This window comes from Ranitomeya imitator, chromosome 1 (assembly GCF_032444005.1).
Source record: "Ranitomeya imitator isolate aRanImi1 chromosome 1, aRanImi1.pri, whole genome shotgun sequence".
Lineage (NCBI taxonomy): Eukaryota > Metazoa > Chordata > Amphibia > Anura > Dendrobatidae > Ranitomeya > Ranitomeya imitator.
This window is the reverse complement of record NC_091282.1, coordinates 528,645,064-528,670,292: the sequence shown is the minus strand read 5'-3', so window position 1 is coordinate 528,670,292 and position 25,229 is coordinate 528,645,064. Positions and strand designations below refer to the sequence as shown.

Sequence of the window (25,229 nt, the reverse complement as noted above, 5' to 3'; positions counted from 1 at the left end):
TTTGGAGGAACTTTGGGGTAAAGATGGGGATGGAGTTGAAAAATTTAGCCTTGTTATGTCCATAAACAGATTCAAGATTCTAATTCGTTGCCTTCGGTTTGACGACAGAACTACCCGAACCGAACGCAAAACACATGACCGACTTGCTCCAATTCGTGATATATTTCAAAGATTTGTTGTAAACTGTAAACAAAGTTATTACCCTGGAGAGAATCTTACTATTGATGAAATGCTCCCTGGTTTTCGTGGTAGATGTGCCTTTCGTCAATATATTCCATCAAAGCCAAACAAATGTGGAATAAAAATTTATGCCCTTGTTGATGCCAGTAAGACCTACACTTACAACCTGGAAGTTTATGCAGGAAAACAACCAGAAGGTCCTTACTGTGTGAGCAACAAACCCATTGATGTTGTAAAAAGACTGGCTGAACCCTTATTTGGATCGGGTCGCAATATTACAGCTGACAATTGGTTTACAAGTTGTGATCTGATTGATTATCTGAAAATTCAGAAGCTGTCATATGTGGGAACTGTAAGAAAAAACAAAAGGGAATTGCCGCCACAGTTTGTAAGTGTGAAAGAGAGACAACAGTACAGCAGTATGTTTGCATTCCATAATGGAAAGGCTTTAGTTTCCTATGTACCACATGCCAAAAAAATCGTACTTCTTCTATCAACACTTCATGATGATGCTGCCATCGATCCTGGGACTGGGGCAGAAAAAAAACCGGAGATAATTACATTTTACAATGCCACCAAAGGGGGTGTGGATACAGCAGATCAGATGTGCTCCACTTTCAACGTCAGCAGAAACATCAAACGCTGGCCAATGGTCATATTTTTTGCTATGTTGAATTTGGGTGGTATAAATTCACAAGTAATTTATCCTGAAAACAAGCTTGAACCACTCCGTAGACGATTGTATCTGAAAAAATTGGCCCATGAACTAGTACTTGGAGAGCTACGCAGGAGAAGCGTGAAAACAATCGGTATCCCCTCTCGCCTTCAAGTTCAGCTCAAAAGGTTCCGCCCAGAAGATGATGGTGAAAAGTCACCATCTGCACCACCTCACAAAAGAAGGAGATGCACCACCTGCCAAACGGAAAGCGGAACCAGAAGGCTTTCAAATTATGAATGTCTCAAATGTCATAAAGCAATTTGCCTGACACATGCAAAAATGGTGTGTAATTCTTGCTATTTGCTCTGCAAGTGTGACTTTTCTGGGGAAACCTCAGCATCTACTTCTGATTGAATATGTTTTTAATAGTACTTAAGGTACCTTAAAATTAAGTTTGTGTTCAAAAATTTTCTTTGTACATTTTTTTGAGAGAGTCGAACTGGGGACTATTTGGCGGGAGTTTTCAAAAGTTTGTATTTCATAGTTATTAGTTTTATGTTAAGTAAATGTTTTTTTTTTGCAACTGATTATGTGTAGTCTCTTTTATTACATCCCTATGAAGGTCACTGATCACTTTTAGAGCACTGAAATTGCTAACATTAGATATTATAGGTATTTTTCCAGCAGGCGCCTGACAGGAACATTGTATGTGAACTCGTTAGTCCGAATATTGTATGTGACGGAGGGTTAATTTGTCTTAAATGAAAAAACACAAAAAGAATTGTCCTAAAGCCAAATTGGATATAATTCCTCACCAAACATAAAAAGGGGGTGGACAAAAGTATTGGCACTGTTCGAAAAATCATGTGAAGCTTCTCTAATTTGTGTAATTAACAGCACCTGTAACTTACCTGTGGCACCTAACAGGTGTTGGCAATAACTAAATCACACTTGCAGCCAGTTGACATGGATTAAAGTTGACTCAACCTCTGTCCTGTGTCCTTGTGTGTACCACATTGAGCATGGAGAAAAGAAAGAAGACCAAAGAACTGTCTGAGGACTTGAGAAACCAAATTGTGAGGAAGCATGAGCAATCTCAAGCCTACAAGTCCATCTCCAAAGACCTGAATGTTCCTGTGTCTACCGTGCGCAGTGTCATCAAGAAGTTTAAAGCCCATAACACTGTGGCTAACCTCCCTAGATGTGGACGGAAAAGAAAAATTGACAAGAGATTTCAACGCAAGATTGTGCGGATGTTGGATAAAGAACCTCGACTAACATCCAAACAAGCTGCCCTGCAGTCCGAGGGTACAACAGTGTCAACCTGTACTATCCGTCGGCGTCTGAATGAAAAGGGACTGTATGGTAGGAGACCCAGGAAGACCCCACTTCTTACCCCGAGACATAAAAAAGCCAGGCTGGAGTTTGCCAAAACTTACCTGAAAAAGCCTAAAACGTTTTGGTAGAATGTTCTCTGGTCAGATGAGACAAAAGTAGAGCTTTTTGGGCAAAGGCATCAACTTAGAGTTTACAGGAGAAAAAAAGAGGCATTCAAAGAAAAGAACACGGTCCCTACAGTCAAAACATGGCGGAGGTTCCCTGATGTTTTGGGGTTGCTTTGCTGCCTCTGGCACTGGACTGCTTGACCGTTTGCATGGCATTTTGAAGTCTGAAGACTACCAACAAATTTCGCAGCATAATGTAGGGCCCAGTGTGAGAAAGCTGGGTCTCCCTCAGAGGTTATGGGTCTTCCAGCAGGACAATGACCCAAAACACACTTCAAAAAGCACTAGAAAATGGTTTGAGAGAAAGCACTGGAGACTTCTAAGGTGGCCAGCAATGAGTCCAGACCTGAATCCCATAGAACACCTGTGGAGAGATCTAAAAATGGCAGTTTGGAGAAGGCACCCTTCAAATATCAAGGACCTGGAGCAGTTTGCCAAAGAAGAATGGTCTAAAATTCCAGCAGAGCATTGTAAGAAACTCATTGATGGTTACCGGAAGCGGTTGGTTGCATTTATTTTGGCTAAAGGTTGTGCAACCAAGTATTAGGCTGAGGGTGCCAATACTTTTGTCTGGCCCATTTTCGGAGTTTTGTGTGAAATGATCAATGTTTTGCTTTTTGCTTCATTCTCTTTTTGTGTTTTTTCATTTAAGACAAATTAAATGAAGATAATATTACCAAAGAATTTGTGATTGCAATCATTTTCAGGAAGAAACTGAGTATTATCTGACAGAATTGCAGGGGTGTCAATACTTTTGGCCACAACTGTATGTACTCCAGTCCTTTCACACATTTTTACAAGGTGGATTTTGAGTGAGTCTGATCCAAAAACGGCCTGAAAAACGCATTGAAAACACTCAAAAGAATGGACATTTATTTCTTTCTAAAAACAACTTCTTAATCTCTTCAGGTTTCCAAAGATGCCAAGCGACTAAAACAAGTGAGCAGACCATTCTTCAGGTGCTTTGCTCTTAAAAAATGCTCAATAATTTACAACAAAAGTCTAATAAGGAGTAAAAAAAAAAACACGAGTATCTCTGTGAGCGTTTTCTAAGCATTTTTCCGTTAAAAATGTTAGAGCCTTCTTTATTTACCGCAAGTAAATGCTTTATGTAGCGCTGTCCCCTGCACGGCACACGGACTGCACACGGTCAACGTCCGTGTGCGGTACGTGTTTTACACGGACCCATTGACTTTAATGGGTCCGTGTAATACGTGCGATCCCACGAACACTGACATGTCTCCGTGTTTGGCACACAGAGACACGGTCCGCAAAAAATCACTGACATCTGAACAGATGCATTGATTTGAATGTGTCTACGTGTGTCAGTGGCTCCGGTACGTGAGGAAACTGTCACCTCACGTACCGGAGACACTGACGTGTGAAACAGGCCTAAGGCAGTTTTGAAGCCAAAATAAGACCAGGACTAAAGGGAAGCCAATATCAGAAAATTACCTACTGTTTAAAGCAGGTTTTTTGTGTTACGTGTGGTTTTTTTTTTAAATGGCAATGTTTTATTTTTCATGTCATGATATAGATATATATACTGTATATACACTGCTCAAAAAAATAAAGGGAACACTCAAATAACACATCCTAGATCTGAATGAATTAAATATTCTCATTGAATACTTTGTTCTATACAAAGTTGAATGTGCTGACAACAAAATCACACAAAAATCATCAATGGAAATCAAATTTATTAACCAACGGAGGCCTGGATTTGGAACGATACTCAAGATCAAAGTGGAAAATCAAATTACAGGTTGGTCCATCTTCAGTGGAAATGCCTCAAAACAAGGAAATGATGCTCAGTAGTGTGTGTGGCCTCCACATGCCTGTATGACCTCCATACAATGCAGAACCACTCCTTTATTGAGGGTGTCTTGATAATTGCCAATAATTTCCATCTGTTGTCTATTCCATTTGCACAACAGTATGTGCAACTGATTGTCAAACAGTGTTACTTCCTAAGTGGACAGTTTGATTTCACAGAAGCTTGATTTACTGGGAGTTATATTCTGTTGTTTAAGTGTTCCCTTTATTTTTTGAGCAGTGTATATATATATATATATATATATATATATATACTAGCTATTGAACCCGTTCTACGCCCGGGTGGCGAGCATTTATATTGGTATATGGTCTCCATCCTGGTATGTGCTGCTCCATCCTGCGTCCCCATCCTGTCATGTGCTGCTCCATCCTACGTCCCCATCCTGTCATGCGCTGCTCCATCCTGCGTCCCCATCCTGTCATGTCCTGCTCCATCCTGCGTCCCCATCCTGTCATGTGCTGCTCCATTCTGCGTCCCCATCCTGTCATGTGCTGCTCCATCCTGCGTCCCCATCCTGTCATGTGCTGCTCCATCCTGCGTCCCCATCCTGTCATGCGCTGCTCCATCCTGCGTCCCCATCCTGTCATGTGCTGCTCCATCCTGCGTCCCCATCCTGTGATGCGCTGCTCCCATCCTGCGTCCCCATCCTGTCATGTGCTGCTCCATCCTGCGTCCCCATCCTGTCATGTGCTGCTCCATCCTGCGTCCCCATCCTGTCATGCGCTGCTCCATCCTGCGTCCCCATCCTGTCATGTGCTGCTCCATCCTGCGCCTCCATTCTGTCATGTGCTGCTCCCATCCTGCGTCCCCATCCTGTCATGCGCTGCTCCATCCTGCGTCCCCATCCTGTCATGCGCTGCTCCCATCCTGCGTCCCCATCCTGTCATGTGCTGCTCCATCCTGCGCCTCCATTCTGTCATGTGCTGCTCCATCCTGCGTCCCCATCCTGTCATGCGCTGCTCCCATCCTGCGTCCCCATCCTGTCATGTGCTGCTCCATCCTGCGTCCCCATCCTGTCATGCGCTGCTCCATCCTGCGTCCCCATCCTGTCATGCGCTGCTCCCATCCTGCGTCCCCATCCTGTGATGCGCTGCTCCCATCCTGTGATGCGCTGCTCCCATCCTGCGTCCCCATCCTGTCATGTGCTGCTCCATCCTGCGTCCCCATCCTTATGTGCTGCTCCATCCTGCGTCCCCATCCTTATGTGCTGCTCCATCCTGCGTCCCCATCCTGATGTGCTGCTGCATCCTGCGTCCCCATCCTGTCATGTGCTGCTCCCATCCTGCGTCCCCATCCTGTCATGCGCTGCTCCCATCCTGCGTCCCCATCCTGTCATGCGCTGCTCCCATCCTGCGTCCCCATCCTGTCATGCGCTGCTCCCATCCTGCGTCCCCATCCTGTCATGCGCTGCTCCCATCCTGCGTCCCCATCCTGTCATGCGCTGCTCCATCCTGCGTCCCCATCCTGTCATGTGCTGCTCCATCCTGCGTCCCCATCCTGTGATGCGCTGCTCCCATCCTGCGTCCCCATCCTGTCATGTGCTGCTCCATCCTGCGTCCCCATCCTGTCATGCGCTGCTCCATCCTGCGTCCCCATCCTGTCATGTGCTGCTCCATCCTGCGCCTCCATTCTGTCATGTGCTGCTCCCATCCTGCGTCCCCATCCTGTCATGCGCTGCTCCATCCTGCGTCCCCATCCTGTCATGCGCTGCTCCATCCTGCGTCCCCATCCTGTCATGCGCTGCTCCCATCCTGCGTCCCCATCCTGTCATGTGCTGCTCCATCCTGCGCCTCCATTCTGTCATGTGCTGCTCCATCCTGCGTCCCCATCCTGTCATGCGCTGCTACCATCCTGCGTCCCCATCCTGTCATGTGCTGCTCCATCCTGCATCCCCATCCTGTCATGCGCTGCTCCATCCTGCGTCCCCATCCTGTCATGCGCTGCTCCCATCCTGCGTCCCCATCCTGTGATGCGCTGCTCCCATCCTGTGATGCGCTGCTCCCATCCTGCGTCCCCATCCTGTCATGTGCTGCTCCATCCTGCGTCCCCATCCTGTTATGTGCTGCTCCATCCTGCGTCCCCATCCTTATGTGCTGCTCCATCCTGCGTCCCCATCCTTATGTGCTGCTCCATCCTGCGTCCCCATCCTGATGTGCTGCTGCATCCTGCGTCCCCATCATGTCATGTGCTGCTCCCATCCTGCGTCCCCATCCTGTCATGCGCTGCTCCCATCCAGCGTCCCCATCCTGTCATGCACTGTTCCCATCCTGCGTCCCCATCCTGTCATGCGCTGCTCCCATCCTGCGTCCCCATCCTGTCATGCGCTGCACCCATCCTGCGTCCCCATCCTTATGTGCTGCTCCATCCTGCGTCCCCATCCTGTCATGTGCTGCTCCATCCTGCATCCCCATCCTGTCATGTGCTGCTCCATCCTGCGTCCCCATCCTGTTATGTGCTGCTCCCATCCTGCGTCCCCATCCTTATGTGCTGCTCCATCCTGCGTCCCCATCCTTATGTGCTGCTCCATCCTGCGTCCCCATCCTTTCATGTGCTGCTCCATCCTGCGTCCCCATCCTGTTATGTGCTGCTCCCATCCTGCGTCCCCATCCTTATGTGCTGCTGCATCCTGCGTCCCCATCCTTATGTGCTGCTGCATCCTGCGTCCCCATCCTTATGTGCTGCTCCATCCTGCGTCCCCATCCTTATGTGCTGCTCCATCCTGCGTCCCCATCCTGATGTGCTGCTGCATCCTGCGTCCCCATCCTTATGTGCTGCTCCATCCTGCGTCCCCATCCTTATGTGCTGCTCCATCCTGCGTCCCCATCCTTATGTGCTGCTCCATCCTGCGTCCCCATACTGCCTCTGACCCGCTCGGCGCCGAGTGCTGGGGGGCCTGAGCAGGCGGGGACACCGGCGCGCTGTGGGGGTCAGGTGCCAGTATCGCCACCAGCTCAAGACCCCCAGCACTTACTATATTCACCTGTCCTGCGTTCCAGCGCTGGGCGCCGCCATCTTCCCGGTCTCCTGGCCGTGACTGTTCAGTCAGAGGGCGGCACCGGCGCGCATTAAGCGCGTCATCGCGCCCTCTGAACTGAAGGTTACAGGCCGAAGACCGGGAAGATGGCGGCGCTCAGCGATGGAACGCAGGACAGGTGAATATAGGCGATACTCACCCTCCTGGCGGTCCCTGCTTCTCTGTTGGAGATCGCGGTGTGCGTTCAGTGTGAACGCACACCGCGATCTCCCGGGAGCGTCACTCTGTGAGGCCCAGACTGCGCCGGCGCTTGCACCTGCGCAGTCTATAAAGGCTTTGGACAGAGTGACGCTTCCAGCGTTATATTATAGATATATATATATATATATATATATATATATATATATATATATATATATACACAGTACAGACCGAAAGTTTGGACACACCTTCTCATTTAAAGATATTTCTGTATTTTCATGACTATGAAAATTGTACATTCACACTAAAAGCATCAAAACTATGAATTAACACATGTGGAATTATATACTTAACAAAAAAGTGTGAAACAACTGAAATTATGTCTTATATTCTAGGTTCTTCAAAGTAGCTACTTTTTGCTTTGATGACTACTTTGCACACTTTTGGCATTCTCTTGATGAGCTTCAAGAGGTAGTCACCGGGAATGGTCTTCCAACAATCTTGAAGGAGTTCCCAGAGATGCTTAGCACTTGTTGGCACTTTTTCCTTCACTCTGCGGTCCAGCTCACCCCAAAATATCTCGATTAGGTTCAGGTCTGGTGACTGTGGAGGCCAGATCGTCGGGTGTAGCACCCCATCACTCTCCTTCTTGGTCAAATAACCCTTACACAGTCTGGAGGTGTGTTTGGGGTTGTTCTCCTGTTGAAAAATAAATGATGGTCCAACTAAACGCAAATTGGATGGAATAGCATGCCACTGCAAGATGCTGTGCTAGCCATGCTGGTTCAGTATGCCTTCAATTTTGAATAAATCCCCAACAGTGTCACCAGCAAAGCACCCTCACACCATCATACCTCCTCCTCCATGCTTCACAGTGGGAACCAGGCATGTACAGTCCATCCGTTCACCTTTTCTGTGTCACACGAAGACATGGTGGTTGGAACCAAAGATCTCAAATTTTGACTCATCAGACCAAAGCACAGATTTCCACTGGTCTGATGTCCATTCCTTGTGTTCTTTAGCCCAAACAGGTCTCTTCTGCTTGTTGCCTGTCCTTAGCAGTGGTTTCCTATCAGCTATTTTACCATGAAGGCCTGCTGCACAAAGTCTCCTCTTAACAGTTGTTGTAGAGATTAGTCTGGTGCTAGAACTCTGTGTGGCATTGACCTGGTCTCTAATCTGAGCTGCTGTTAACCTGCAATTTCTGAGGCTGGTGACTCGGATAAACTTATCCTCAGAAGCAGAGGTGACTCTTTGTCTTCCTTTCCTGGGGAGGTCCTCATGTGATCAAGTTTCTTTGTAGCGCTTGATGGTTTTTGCCACTGCACTTGGGGACACTTTCAAAGTTTTCCCAATTTTTCAGACTGACTGACTTTCATTTCTTAAAGTAATGATGGCCACTCGTTTTTCTTTACTTAGCTGCTTTTTTCTTGCCATAATACAAATTCTAACAGTCTATTCAGAAGGACTATCAGCTGTGTATCCACCAGACTACTGCACAACACAACTGATGGTCTCAACCCCATTTATAAAGCAAGATATCCCACTTATTAAACCTGACAGGGCACACCTGTGAAGTGAAAACCATTCCCGGTGACTACCTCTTGAAGCTCATCAAGAGAATGCCAAGAGTGTGCAAAGCAGTCATCAAAGCAAAAGGTGGCTACTTTGAAGAACCTAGAATATAAGACATATTTTCAGTTGTTTCACACATTTTTGTTAAGTATATAATTCCACATGTGTTAATTCATAGTTTTGATGCCTTCAGTGTGAATGTACAATTTTCATAGTCATTAAAATACAGAAAAATCTTTAAATGAGAAGGTGTGTCCAAACTTTTGGTCTGTACTGTATATAGAGAGAGAGATAGAAAAAGAGGAACAGCGCCAGAAAAAATACCTTAAAGCGTGCACGCTTCCCTGACCAGCATTCCAATGGCCTTTCAAACAGTGAACAAAAATGGAAACAGCACTGGCCACTATGACTTTTTAAGACTTAGGGTATGTGCACACGTTGCGGATTTCACGCTGCGGATCCGCAGCAGTTTTCCATGAGTTTACAGTACCATGTAAACCTATGGAAAACAAAATCCGCTGTGCCCATGCTGTGGAAAATACTGCGCGGAAAGGCAGCGGTTTATTTTCCGCATTATGTCAATTCTTTGTGCTGATTCCGCAGCGCTTTACACCTGCTCCTCAATAGGAATCCGCAGGTGTAAAACTGCAGGTGGAATCTGCACAAAAACCGTGGAAAAACTGCGGTAATTGTTGCAGTGTGGTTTACCTGCGGATTTACCAAAATCAGTGCGGAAAAATCCGCACACCATTCCGCAACTTGTGCACATAGCCGTATACCCCATGTCCTTTCAGGAATAGTTTACAGCAGGCAGAGGCATAACTACCGAGGTCGCAGGGGTCGCAGCTGCGTCGGGGCCCGCAGTGGTTAAGGGCACGGCAGTTAGAGTAGCGTAGCTGTGGGTGGCCCCCCAGCTCCCACCCGTAGCTCCGGTGGGCAGTTACCTTGTGCTGGTTGTATTCACACTTGTTCCCGCTGCTCTAGAGTCACCAGCACTGCGGCCAGTACCCGCCTTCCCCACGTCTCTGTGCTGTGCTCAGGGCTAAGCTCTACTGTCTGCCCGGCATGGAGCCGAGGGAGGCAGTGCCCAGCTGGAAGGCTTAGCTGCTGCCCGGTGGAGGCTGGGTGCTGCCCACATGTATCCTGTGCACTAACGGCTTCTTCTCCAACCTCAGACCCTCAGAAACTTTTCTTAACTCCGCACCTGCTGGGGCCAGACAAGAACCTCACAGAGAGGCAGGTGGGTGCTGGCTCATCACCCCCCCTGGTGTCGTGATATAGATCTTGGTGACGTGTGCATAGAGGGGCCCCATGTGTGAGGTGACGGGGCAGAGAGGGGCGCCCCCTGTCTGAGGTGGCAGGGCAGAAAGGTGCCCCCTGTGTGAGGTGGCGGAGCAGAGAGGGGTGCCCCCTGTGTGGTATTGAGACGCGTGTGTACGAGGTGTAAGGAGCAGAGCCGCGTGTGTGCAAGGTGTATGGAGCAAAGCCGCGTGTGTACAAGTTGTACGGAGCAGAGCTGCGTGTGTACAAGGTGTAAGGAGCAGAGCCGATTGTGTACAAAGTGTAAGGAGCAGAGCCGCGTGTGTACAAGGTGTAAGGTGCAGAGCCGCGTGTGTACAAGGTGTAAGGAGCAGAGCCGAGTGTGTACAAAGTGTAAGGAGCAGAGCCGCGTGTGTACAGGGTGTAAGGAGCAGAGCCGCGTGTGTACGAGGTGTAAGGTGCAGAGCTGCGTGTGTACAAGGTGTAGGGAGCAGAGCCGAGTGTGTACAAAGTGTAAGGAGCAGAGCCGCGTGTGTACAAGGTGTAGGGAGCAGAGCCGAGTGTGTACAAAGTGTAAGGAGCAGAGCCGCGTGTGTACGAGGTGTAAGGTGCAGAGCCGCGTGTGTACAAGGTGTAAGGAGCAGAGCCGAGTGTGTACAAGGTGTACGGAGCAGAGCCGCGTGTGTACAAGGTGTAAGGAGCAGAGCCGCATGTGTACAAGGTGTAAGGAGCAGAGCCGCGTGTGTACAAGGTGTACGGAGCAGAGCCGCATGTGTACAAGGTGTACGGAGCAGAGCCGCGTGTGTACAAGGTGTAAGGAGCAGAGCCGCGTGTGTACAAGGTGTACGGAGCAGAGCCGCGTGTGTACAAGGTGTAAGGAGTGGAGCCGCGTGTGTATAAGGTGTACGGAGCAGAGCCGTGTGTGTACAAGGTGTACGGAGCAGAGCCGTGTGTGTACGGGTTCTTGGAGCGAAGCCGTGTGTGTACAGGCTGTAAATTTCCGAGTCGGGAAGAATGGTACACGGCTGTGGGCAGAGCCCAGCATGTGCACTGTGGGGAGTATTGCGTGTACTCGCCAGCGTCAGAATGTGCAGTGTGCATGCTCCGGAGCCAACCAGTACATCCAATACACCCCCACACTGCACAGGTCCTGAAATGACGCACTGCAGCGTCATACCAGGAAGAAACAGCACACAGATTTCAAACGCCGGGAGTGCGCTTGGAATTAGAGCGAGGGAGGACATGAACGCCCAGAGTCTGCACTTCCGAAGACATCGCCCTAATTAGTTTAGGGACATGTTAGTTATAAAATCATTTTTCTCAGCGATTACAGGGCAGTAATAGGTCAGACTATACAACATTGCAACAAAACTATAGTGTGCGAAATGCATAGGGAAAATGTGAATTTCGGTGGGAAATATTTAGGCGCGGGGGGCCCCATTTGAAAGTTCGCATCGGGGCCCCTCACTTTGTAGTTACGCCACTGATAGCAAGGCTCCATATCAGCAGAGAAAGTATTACAAGCAACACCACAAAAAACAGCTGACAACATTCCACCATTCACACAATATATTGATTGCACACCAGATCCTGCACCCCTTCCCTTCATAATGACCCTTGCACACGCTCATTAGACACCTCAATGCAAAATAACCAAAGAAGCGGTCATAGTTCTAAGAGTTCTAAATCACGACAAAAAGTCCAAAAAGAAAGAACTCTTCAAAGTATATATATATATACACTATATATATATATATATATATATATATATATATATATATATATGTATATATATATATATATATATTAATCTTAATTAAATAAATACAAACAACAATTTAAAAGCACAGAAAAGGGAGGTGTACTGCAGAGAATGATACGGTAGCTCTTAGGTCATGTTAGCACATATTTCATGAAGCATAGTCTACAAAGAATACTAATATCATACAAAGAATACACAAAGAATCTTTAAAAAAAAAAAAAAAAAAGAAATAAAATAAATAATGGTTAATATGGCTAGGTATATGGCCAAGATGGAGTAATATATAAATAGAGGTTCAATTGAGGATAAAGGATCAAACCATATATATGTGTGTATATATATATATATATGTATATATATATATAATTTCTGTTCAAATAATGTAATCAATAATATATGTCATTCAATATAATTTTATCAAATGGGAAAAAAAATGCCGAATGAAGTATACAGAAGTGAAGATTGGTCAACTGCTCAGATGGATATAACGCTCATTTTCATGAACATTTTGTTAGTATAGGACATTTAATAGATCTGAGAATCAGATGCAATGAGTCAATGACTGTACGTCTCATTCAGGGAATAAAAAAGATCTTACCGTACAGTATGAGATCTCCAGAGAAAAACCAAAGGGCAGAAAGAAGCGATCAGACAAGGGCAGGTAGTATAAAAAATATGAAAACAACTTTATTTAAATACATACTTAGCAGGGAACACTAGTGGTTATACCCACAGGACAAAACATAACATCCAACAAAGAAAAGAGACACTGGACGTAAATCAGTGGCGGCACTGAAAAAATCCTAATAGGTATCTCATACAAGAGACCAGTATTCAAATGATATCACCACGTATTAATAATGCTTCAAATAATAACATAGTTCAAACAATTGAAGCTACATGATAAGTATTGCTGTGGTGACCCAAAGAGTCACCCTGACCATATAGAGGACCAGGGTACTACTATAATAGAATAGCACAAGGCTTGAGAATGAAATAAACAAGAATATGATTAATGAGATCTCATACCAATATGGCTACGATGGATCACCAGAATAACACGTGGGGAAGCCGTCCACACCGTCCACGTCACCCCGACGCGCGTTTCAGTGGAGCCTTCATCAGGGGGCTTAGCTAATAGTAAGAAGTGCCCGTTTAAATACAAAACTGGAACCTATCAGTATAGGCCGGAAGTATAGCCCCGTCACTATGGTTACCGGAAGTTAAACAACAAACTGCAGCAGGTAAAGCGGCACAATACCTACACACATAATATACTACCAGTAAACGGTGCCGCATACAAGGAGAAAAATAGTGCAGGGATATGGATTTAAAAAGCGCGCACCACTGTCATACATGACGCATGCGCAGCCGACAGCAAGGCCCTGTCGACAGGCGTCCGCGTCACAGGGAAGCGCGGCCAGATCACATGACCTAGCACACGTGACCCGTAAGACCCGGAAAGCCGGAAGACACGGACAAGCCCAGCGCGCATGCGTACCAGACAGTGTACGCTACTATAATAACACCCTGGGACAGATACCAACAAGACACATCCGAAAAAATAGATGTTAGATAACAATGATCAACATGGATGTATATACCGGAAATGACTGGAATAACGAATGTACATATAGCCTATTAAAAATAAATATAAAGATATGACAGAAAATCAAATGATATAATAATTATACAGTCAAATACATAAAACAGACACAATGTACACCAGTCAAATAAGTAAATTGATGTAAAGTTTCTTCCATGGATACATCCTGATGATCACAGTAAGGAAAACAGTCGGAATGCCATATATCTCTTGGACCAAGGAGTGTGACAGATGAAAAACATACAGGACACGACAGAAGAATAAATAGACCTAAAATTAAAAAACAGTATTAAAACCAATTCAAAGTTAGATGTACGTAGTCAGATGGAACTGAGACAAAGTCACCAATATTAAAGAAAGGGCGCAAAATTAATCTGCTCATTAAGGCCATTAGGGTGAAGTGTATTAAGGGACCAAATCCAACGGGATTCAAGTTGGGCGAGTTTCTGTGACATACTGCCACCACGAATATTACTATCCAGAGAGTCAATGCCTCTAACACGAAAGAGGGAGGCATCGCTATTGTGATGTAGATAAAAATGCTTCGGAATAGTATTCAGTGATGAAATGTCCATGAGTCCCTTAGCGGCAGTAATACCAAGTACATGTTCCCTTACACGTATTTTAAGGGGGCGTGTGGTAAGGCCAATATAAATAAGCCCACACGGGCATGTAGCAAAATAGATAACATACCGAGTAGAACATGTGATGAATTTCCTAATTTTAAATATCCTGGATCTATCCGCATTAAAAAAGGAATCACATCTCTCAATGTTTGGGCAGGCCACGCAGCGCCCACAGGGCGCGCATCCAACTCTTTTAGGAAATGAGATCTCCCTCTAGTGGACAGTTACACAATGTACATGCACTAATAACACAGTCAATTTCTAGACGTATAGCCTGTTGTTTAAATCTGTAGAAAAAAAGCCATATGTTATACCAATAATCAATGTGAACATTGCAAAAAAAACCACAACAGCGCATATAAATTTCGTATAACAACCACCAGTCCTCTTGACGCGCGTTTCGCTCTATGGCTTCTACAGAAAAGGTGTGAGTGGGGTATATCTTGCAACCTTTTTATAAAGGGAACAGCCAATAGGATTCATCATAATAATTCAAAGCAGCTGTATGCTGCATTTACTTTAGGCAAAGATGTCACTACGGGTCTCTGGTCGCGGTCTCTGACAGCTTTCTGGCGCATCTCCCCATGGAAATGTGTAGCACTGATGAGGCCGTGACACAGTAGCTCTAGAGTTACATATTTAAGGCCGGGTCTCCTTCTCTGGGTAGAGGAGACCCGGCACATATGTAACTCTCTCCATGGAAGACTGTGGACCCAATTCATCAAGACCAGTGATTTTTTCTCTGTGTTTTGACAAGGGACATTTAGGAGTCAGACGTTCCTGATTAATTAATTGGCGTCTGACTAATGGCATGCACCTCTGTGCTACACCAGAAATCTTACTCCAGTTCCCAACTCAGTTCCCAAGTAAGTAATGTCATAGCTTGAGATGAATTAGACAAGCTGTAGTGCCGCACCCCTGTCCCTCCTCAGCTCCACCGCAAGGGAGATGGGGGAAGTGGGGTGAAAACAGCTAAACTCGTAAAATTTTGGGACAATTCCGAGTTGTAAGAAAACTTTACAACTTTTCAGGGCCATTTCCACCTGAAAGCAGGCAAAATTGCTTTGATGAATTGGGACCTATGGTGTTGTGGTGGCTTTCTGCATTTCACAATTGCCTTACAATACAATGGGGAGATCTGAAAGCATAGGCAGCCACAACTCTAACTCACATATCCCTGTCTGAAGTGCTAAACAGGGGTCAATGAGCCAAGTCTCCCGATGTATGGTGAAGGGGTGGACAAAGTGCTCTATTCGTGCTTGCCCTAATCTGCTCCTGAGCATTATGCTACTATTCCCTTTGACTTCTATATAAAAAAGGTTGAGGGCTGCACAAAACTGTATAGCAGGTCACATTTGGTCCCAGAGCCTGTCCTAATAGATACTATCTAGTTTAGGCATGTCAATGATGTCCTAATGTAAAGTCTTGTCCTGATGACAGATTCCATTCATTAGCCCCATACATTTGGGTAGTAGTCATCAGGAGCATACTTGAATATTTGTCACGATGTTGGGGATATACATATTGGACTCACTGACGTCCAAATATCTTTTGTGACTAGTAAAAAATATGATTGTGAATTGTTTTCCATAACTAGCCATCCATGATAAAGTGCTCAGTATATAGCACCAAGAAGTAACTATATAATCCTTCTCATTCCAGGTCCTTGAGGCTGTCAGAGTAAATCGCAGGAAGAGTGCTCTGGCACTACGTTGGGAAGCAGGGATATATGCCAACCGCGAAGACGATGAATGAACACTTTTTCATTGAAAATAAAGAACCAAAAATGAATCATTTAACCACATATTTATGGAAAGATAAGCCGCCTCTGCAATCCATATAGCGATAACGAAGACGCATTTATGACAAAGACAATAAAATGCTTGAACTTATGGGGACTGGCAGTAACGTAAGGTTTGGACCTCAGGAAATGGATATGGTTAACTATCATTAGGAAAGTAAGCTGACTCCACACTTCTAGGCTTAGCAATGATGATGCGCCAAGCCAAATATGCCATTCAATTGCTTCTTTCAATTGCTTTTTGAAATCATATACCCTCCTCTTACCGCAGCATGTTGGGAGCACCACTGCCCTAATGAAGAATCACCTGCAAATCCATGTACATACAGGGAACAACAAACCATTGCAACGTACGTTCTGTTCGGCCCCAAAGTATTATTCATCTGTGGCTTTCTGCAGAACATGGTTGTGGCAAGTCACGTGGCTTAATGAAGCAAAAGTATCCTTGAACCATATTAATCTACAGTATATATATATTTCAGCAGAAATGCTACATAATCAAATTGCTCCAAAAACATGGCTTTTTGGGGGGTTATTTAATGCCAAGGTAACCTATACATCTGGATGGACAACAGCATGGGATCAACACAAGTGCAAGAGTCAAGGGTTCACATTTAAAGCACAACATTATCACAAACTGTGTGTATGCTCACATTTGTGGCTCTCAGGGAGGAAAGGGTTATTCTTTTCTTTAAATGTTAGCTTTAATGAAAAACGCACATTGTCATTTAAATGACTAAACGTGTGTGTGTATATATATATATATATATACAATATGTGTATATATACATTATATATATATATATATATATATATATATATATACATACACACACACACAAGTGTATTATTTAGTTGCACGTGATTTACACTAGAATCTAAATGACGTGTAAGGGCTCATTCAGACGTCGGTGCCGACCTCGGACCCCAATGCATGGACTGGCTGCGGATCAGCTTCATGTATTTCTATGGGGCTGTCATGCTTGTGTCAGGAGAGCTCGGACTGTTTTGCATGAGCCCTAATACTCGCCAAGTTTCACAGTTACATTGGACAATGAGGAGGCATCACCACTCCAAATACACAGCACAGTAATGTTAATTGAAGTAACACATTTCATTGAATATTTTTTAACACTTTGTAAAGATTTGCAACTTGGGCAGATGATATTGAGGATGTGATTTGCGGTAAATGTGTTTTATTGAAACATTACAGAATGGATGGCGGCAGATTTCTGGAGCTACAATATTCATTTTATGTATCTATGAATAAAACTAAACAAACAGCAGCTTGGGGATGAGTTTTTCTCAGATATCAGTACAATCCTAAATAGTGATGATAATTAAGCATGGTAGAAAACCCGAAAAAAATACTATGTTTTTACTTTGAGCAAAATATATGAACCCTGTTGGCCATTTTGATGAATTTTGCCCCAAAACATCAGCAAATACCACAAGATAAAAAAAGACTTAAAAATAATGAATCAAGCCTAAAATTAGAGACCCTTTTAGACTATGCACAAGACCATTTTGAAGCATTTAGAGTAAAAAAAAAACAGATACAAATACCACAAGAGAAAAAGGAAAAGCGAGTTAAAAACGGATGATCGAGTTCTTAAAATTCAACCTTATATATTTTAAAAGAGCCCACATTGTTTGTGGCCGGAATTGTCACACAGATAAAATATAGGCCGCATTTATTATTTATTGCCTATAGCAACCAATTGTAGTGCAGCTTTCACTTTTCCACAGCTTTTTAGAAATGAAAGCTGAGCTCTGCTTGGTTGTTATGGGCAACAAATACAGATTACCTATTAGACAGTTTTGACAAATGAGGCCTATGTTGTTTTCAGGTTTGTTTTCTACCTTATTTTGATCAATAACAACCCTCACACCTAAGGCCGGCTCCAGGTTTTCGTTGGCCCCAAGTGAAAGAGTCCCAGAGGGCCCCTTTTACACATACCATGATTCATGATGCACAGAAATGTAGGCAGGGCCGGTGTCACCATCCAACGCACCTGGACAAGTGCCGGAGCCTTGGGCAAACGGCATGGGGGGGCCCACTTGCCGTCAGCGACACCCACATGCTATGAGTCGGGGGATCAGGTATAATGGGCCCCATATATTGCTCCATGCTGCATAATGGACCCCTTATAATGCTACGTACAGTATAATGGGCCCAATACATTGCTTCATACAGAATACTGGACCCCTATATATTACTCCGTACAGTATAATGTGACCCATATATTATTCCATACAGTATAATGGGTCCCATATATTGCTCCATACAGTATAATGGGCCCTATATATTGCTCCATACAAAATAATAGACCCCATTTATTGCTCCATACAGTATAATGGACCCCATATAATGCTCCATACATTAAAAAAATATTTATACTCCCCTGTCCCTCCGCTTCCCCAGTTTCCTCAGAATCTTCCGACCCTCTGCATTTCTTGGCACAGAGTAAAAGCTGTCATGCTCTCTGCGCTGAGATGTCACAAAGTTCAGATGCAGAAGGAGAATTATAGAGGTAGTGTCAGCTGACATCTCCCTTTTCAATCATTGTTTTCAGGATGCCGAAACCATTGAAAATACGATGCGGGGAAGTCCCATAGCGTGCTGGTGTCCTCGATAGTGAGTGGGGCCCCTGTTTGTCCACGACCCTTGCCCAAGGCAACGGGTGGTGACGCCAGCCCTGCTCACACTTTGTTTACTATCAATGTGATTGCTCTGGTGAGGGAAGCCTGCAGGTGCTCGATGTCCAGTCATAGGTCCTGTCTTTCCAAGGGCTCTATAAGTCTGCCTTAATGGCATGTACACCCTAGTGGGAACATCATGATTTCTGTAGTATATATTCTTGTGTTCAATATTTGCAGTTAGCAGTTGTGATATCCTTTATTATGCAGTGTTCATTGGGATGGATATAGCATAGTGTAATAAGTAAAGACTGAAAACACATTTGGTACCATGGATCAACATGGATCAACTTAAATTCAGGTGACTGTATTATTTTAAACGAGATGGATACAAACGGCACCAAAAAAACCCTCATTATCTGTAATGGGGTTTGTTTGGTTTCCCTTTGGTGGCCGTCATTTTACGAAAAATAATAGTCCAGGTAGGCTTGTACTTTTTCACCAGGAAAATCACAAAACTTGCTAAGGAGTCTATCTATACAATAACTAGGATTGTATACAACAATAAATAGGAAAATAAAATAACCTTAATTGCCTACTTCAAGGGAATCATAACAGTGTGCGTATTGCCCACTGTTACAATTCGGCAAACCCCAGACACATAGAGTGATTTCAGAAATTTGGCTAGAGTCCAGAAAGTAGCAGATGCCAGCTCTATCATACAGCTGGCATCTGCCTGTAACTGTAGTGATCATTACAAGCTTAACCATTTAAATACCACTATCAATCTTTGACAGTAGCATTTAAATTACATCATTACCATGCACCAGTTGTCATCGCCAACCACGACCTGTGACACTATCGTGGGGAAGCAACGGGTCACCATGGCAGCCTGCTGTAGGCACCTGTAACTGTCATGTTAGTCCTCCTGTGAAGTTCAGCCACTGGCTGGACTTCATAGGAAAACCATTAAAGATGTATGAAAAAAAAAATTATATATATATATATATAAATTAACAACCCCTTACCGGCATCGGACGTACTATAACGTCCGATGCCGGCTCCCCTGCTTTGATGCAGGGCTTCGCGGTGAGCCCGCACCAAAGCCGGGACATGTCAGCTGTTTTGAACAGCTGACATGTGCCCGTAATAGGCGCGGGCAGAATCGCGATCTGCCCGCACCTATTAACTAGTTAAATGCCGCTGTCAAACGCAGACAGCGGCATTTAACTACCGCTTCCGGCCGGGCGGCCGGAAATGACGTCATCGCCGACCCCCGTCACATGATCGGGGGTCGGCGATGCTTGTGAATGGTAACCATAGAGGTCCTTGAGACCTCTATGGTTACTGATTGCCCGTCGCTGTGAGCGCCACCCTGTGGTCGGCGCTCACAGCACACGTGCAATTCTGCTACATAGCAGCGATCAGCAGATCGCTGCTATGTAGCAGAGCCGATCGTGCTATGCGTGCTTCTAGCCTCTCATGGAGGCTATTGAAGCATGGCAAAAGTTAAAAAAAAAGTTTAAAAAAATTTGAAAAAAATAAAAAAAACATAAAAGTTTAAATCACCCCCCTTTCGCCCCAATCAAAATAAATCAATAAAAAAAATATCAAATCTACGCATATTTGGTATCGCCGCACTCAGAATCACCCGATCTATCAATTAAAAAAAAGTATTAACCTGATCGCTAAACAGCGTAGCGGGAAAAAAATTCGAAACGCCAGAATTACGTTTTTTTGGTCGCCGTGACATTGCATTAAAATGCAATAACGGGCGATCAAAAGAACGTATCTGCACCGAAATGCTATCATTAAAAACGTCATCTCGGCACGCAAAAAATAAGCCCTCAACCGACCCCAGATGATGAAAAATGGAGACGCTACGAGTATCGGAAAATGGCGCAATTTTTTTTTTTTTTTTTTTAGCAAAGTTTGGAATTTTTTTTCACCACTTAGATAAAAAATAACCTAGTCATGTTTGGTGTCTATGAACTCGTAATGACCTGGAGAATCATAATGGCAGGTCAGTTTTAGCATTTAGTGAACCTAGCAAAAAAGCCAAACAAAAAACCAATGTGGGATTGCACTTTTTTTGCAATTTCACCGCACTTGGAATTTTTTTCCCGTTTTCTAGTACACGACATGCTAAAACCAATGATGTCGTTCAAAAGTACAACTCGTCCCGCAAAAAATAAGCCCTCACATGGCCAAATTGACGGAAAAATAAAAAAGTTATGGCTCTGGGAAGGAGGGGAGCGAAAAACGAACACGGAAAAACGAAAAATCCCCCGGTCATGAAGGGGTTAAATCAACCCTTTTTCCCTTTTTTAAAAAAATTTTATAAAAGTAAAAATAAATATATTTTGGTACTATCATGTCTCAAAAAGGCCAATCTATTAAAATACAAAATAATTTAAACTGTACATTAAAAGGCGAAAAGAAAAAGAAAACTGAAACACCAGAATTGCCATTTTTCAGTCATCGGGCTTTAAAAAAACATATATACAATACAAAGCGATCAAAATGTCATAAGTAATCGAAAATTATAGCAATAAAAATGTCAGCTTAGCGTGCAAAAAAAGCAGTCACTCAACTAGATGAACGGAAAATTAAAAAAAATGCAAATCTCCAAAAATTGTGACACAAAAAAAGTATTTTTTTAACCACTAAAATATAAAAAAAAATAAGTTTGGTATCACCATAATCATACTATCATTGGAGTATCATATTGCCAGGTCATCTTCACCACAAAAGGAATGCCATAAAAATAAAACCTAAAAAACAATTGCTGAATTGCATTTTTTTCACAATTTTATTCAAAAATTCAACATTGTCCTGCAAAAAACAAGCAGTTAAGTTGCTATGTTGATGGAAAAATAAGAAAAATAAAAGTAAATGGATCTTGAAACAAAGGAAGAAAAAAAGGAAACCGAAAAAAAAGAAAAATGTCCGGGTCCTTAAAGGGTTAAAATTCTATCGACTGTCTATAGGCTTTCAACCCTTCTATGCATTCAACTAAGGACTTGCTCACACCAGCATATTAAAAATTGGTCCCATTCTTATCCAGAAAAGTGGTATGATTTTTTTCTCACTTATTATCAGTATGCAGTCCCTATACAGTCTGCTTTTTTTACAGCAGCAGTTATTAATCATTTACAGGGCTATGTACAGTTTCCTATGCTACAGAATTGTAATGTATCTGTAAAAATCGGATACCATACTGATGGTCCGTATGACGTGATTTTTTTCTCTCTCACTGTCCGATTTCGGAGTGAAATCAAAGCATGGTGTAATTTTTTTCTCATGCCGCATTCAGATGATGAGAAATACGCAGATCTGCACGGCCTCATTGGATAACATTGGTCAGATCAGATTTTTTTCTTGCATTGCACTCCTCCGATTTATACGCTAGTGTGAGCGAACCCTAATAGTTATATAAAAATGTCAAATGAAAAGGGGTTGTCCCATCAACAAAGTACATTTAAATTAATAGATCTTGGAATAATAATAACTTCCACATTTGGATGTGTTAAAAAAAATGTTCCTGTGCTGAGATAATCTTATAAATGTGCCCCTGCTGTGTACTGTGTAATGGCTGTGTCTGACCGAGTAGGGACATGGTCTGATCATACCACAGCTCCTGAGCAGGGGAGGAAGAATAAGTGATTATACAGAACACATAGCAATACTTTCTGTGGAGTAAAACATTACACTACTTGTTTTATCACAGGAGCGAATGTTTATGATGCGTCTTCAGTCCCCAGAGCTCAACACAAATCAAGTCAGTGAGGTAGGCGCTCCAGCTGCCACTCAACTCAAATGTCACTGACTTGATTGCAATGTAGGAGTGGAGCTATTTCTTTAAAAAAATGTAATCAATTTTCCTTATCCTGAACAGCCCTTTTAATTCCGGGTGACTGCAAGCTGAAGGTCCACTTTATGTTTATGTAGGCCTGTACATATAGCTGGTGGGGTTGACTATGTATCCATATTACCCATATGTTTAGCGCTATCTTACAGCTTTTGGATAGCCTACGGCTGGCAATGGGTCCAAAGTGGCATATCTATTGGCTAATGTCAATTGCGCCTCCCGATATTCTGTGTAAGCTTCCAGATGTAGCATCTATTCTTCTAAAATATTCTCTATAGGATTCGGTATCACAAATACTCATCAAATGAGATTGTATAGGAGAAAACACTTCCCATATGATAAGCTTGTTGATCTATTAGCAGGAAATCGTCTGATAAAATGAACCCATATGATCTTAGTTATAATTTTGGAGTGAATGGTTGCACAACATTACTACTTCCTATGCCAGCATTCATTAGCTTTATGATGTGTGTTAATTTTCTAGAAAGAAGGAATATGCAAGTGCCATGAATATTTAAAGAGCATCTGTCATTTGAACAGAGTGGAGGAGGCTGAAGATAAGTGGATGGTTCAGTGTTCATCACATGCTGCCAATCATTTCTTTAGGATCCAGTGAAATCATTGAAGTGTTTAGTGTCCAGAGAGGATGGACTATTCTGTATATTTCAAATATCCATCTTTGCTGTGTATTGGCGATAAACACCTGAAGTGTTTTCTTGTAATTCAGTATTTGGGATTACCCAACAAATGTTTCTGTATTTGCACATCAAAAAATATTTAGAAATGATCATATTTATCTTATGTTATTTAACCGCATAGTTATTTAGACATCATTATACCTGTCAATTAAGAAATATGGTAGTTATGATATTTTTTGTGGAAAAGCAGTTTTTTATGCACCTGTATTATGTATATTTATTTCTGTTGAAATAAAGTGCCCCCCGGTGAATACATTTCTAGATATAAAAATATTTGAGTAAGAAGAAATGATAACTTGATTAAATGTGGTATTGCTTTATCAATACTCATGACTGAATATTGATGACCTTGGATTGAAACCTGCTAAACAGGTCGTTCAGGTTCTATTGGTAAATATTTTAGCCCAAAGTAAAGGCAATCTGTTTCCTTATCTGCCTGCACCACATGTTTTTAATATGATTTTAGTATTGGTATGTTTATAATGTAATGTAACATTCATGTTTGTATTGGACAAATAAATGTTGTTTTTTTTCAGCCACCTAAATATCCTTACACACACATAGAATACTAAAACAAATCCCAAAAGTAATACCCATCTTACCAATGCCCACATCCCCAGTTACTGATGCTGTCAATTCCCTATGCTTCTGGGTCATATATCATGCTACGACTGATGCACTACAGCCAATCACTGGCCACATCAGTGACCGTTCTGGTACAGCTAATGAGCAATGTAAAAGTTTGGGCACCCTTGGTCAAAATTACTGTCGTTGTGAACAGTTAAGCAAGTTAAAGATTAAATGATCTCTAAAAGGGCTGAAGTTAAAGATCACACATTTCCTTTGCATTTTAGACAAAAAAAATGTTTTCAGAGATACCTGCACAAATATGGTCTTCATGAACGAGTCATCAGAAGTAAACCTCTTCTGCATGCTCACCATAAAAGTCAGCGTCGGAAGTATGCAAAAGAACATCTAAACAAGCCTGATACATTTTAGATTGTGCATCCATGTGAAAAACTGAAAAGCGGCACTCACTGGTATACGATTCAGAAATCCTTTATTTTCAGTTCATTGGGACAAAGACTAGCAAAGCGGAGAGCAGGGAGTGTGCAGGAGAGAAACAGAGAACGACGGCAGTATCGCGCAGCTGCACTTCATTGGATTCAACTACTACTTCAATGGGTTCCCTGTGAGTGCAGCTTTTATTTTATTTTTTTTGGATGTACAATTCCATTTCTAATGTGAGTACCACCTACAGAGAGAGTTCTGAAGATTATTTATATCGCAATATGCTGTGACTGGTGTATTATCAGCTTCTCTGGATGTTTTCAATTGATGCATTTTTAAGAAACAAATTCTGTGGACCAAGGAGGCTAACATAAAATGCTTTGGCCACAATGATCAAATGTGTGTGTGGAGAAAAAAGGGGACAGAATTTCAGGAAAGAACATCTCGCCAACCATTAAGCATGGGGGTGGATCAATCATGATTTGGGGTTGTGTTGCAGCCCAATGGCACTGAGGACATTTCAAGGGTAGAAGGAAGAAAGGATTCAATGACGTTTCAACAAATTCTTGACACAAACATAACACCATCGGTAAAAAAGCTGAGGTTGAAAAGGTGATGGCTTTTACAAATGGATAATGATCCTAAACAAACATCACAACCCACAATAGAGTACCTCAAAAGGCGCAAGCTGAAGGTTTTACTATGACCCTCACAGTCCACTGATCTGAACATCATTGAAAATCTGTGGCTAGACATCAAAATAGCCATGCATGCAAGATAACCCAGGAATCTCACAGAACTGGAAAAATTTTCCAAGGAAGAATAGATGAAAATCCCTCAAACAAGAAGTGAATGACTTTTGGCTGCCTACAAAAAGTGTTTACAATCTGTGATCCTTTCAAAAGGGGGTGCTACTAGGTACTAACCATGCGGGGTGCCCAAACTTTTTCATCAGTCCATTTTACTATATATATTTTTTTGCCTAAAATACAAAGGAAATGTGTCATCATCTTTAATTTAGGCC

General features: G+C 43.2%; 1 protein-coding gene across 3 annotated transcripts in view; it reads left to right on the top strand.

Moving 5' to 3' along the window:
* LOC138677214 (A-kinase anchor protein 2-like) overlaps nt 1-23,449 on the top strand; it is a 201,134-nt gene extending 177,685 nt beyond the window's left edge. For all 3 annotated transcript variants that reach the window (XM_069767204.1, XM_069767186.1, XM_069767194.1), the window contains exon 4: nt 15,847-23,449. In XM_069767204.1, coding sequence (XP_069623305.1) covers nt 15,847-15,939 — 93 coding nt within the window. In that variant the 3' untranslated portion in view covers nt 15,940-23,449. The remainder of the gene's footprint in view (nt 1-15,846) is intronic.
* The last annotated feature ends 1,780 nt before the right edge of the window (nt 23,450-25,229 follow it).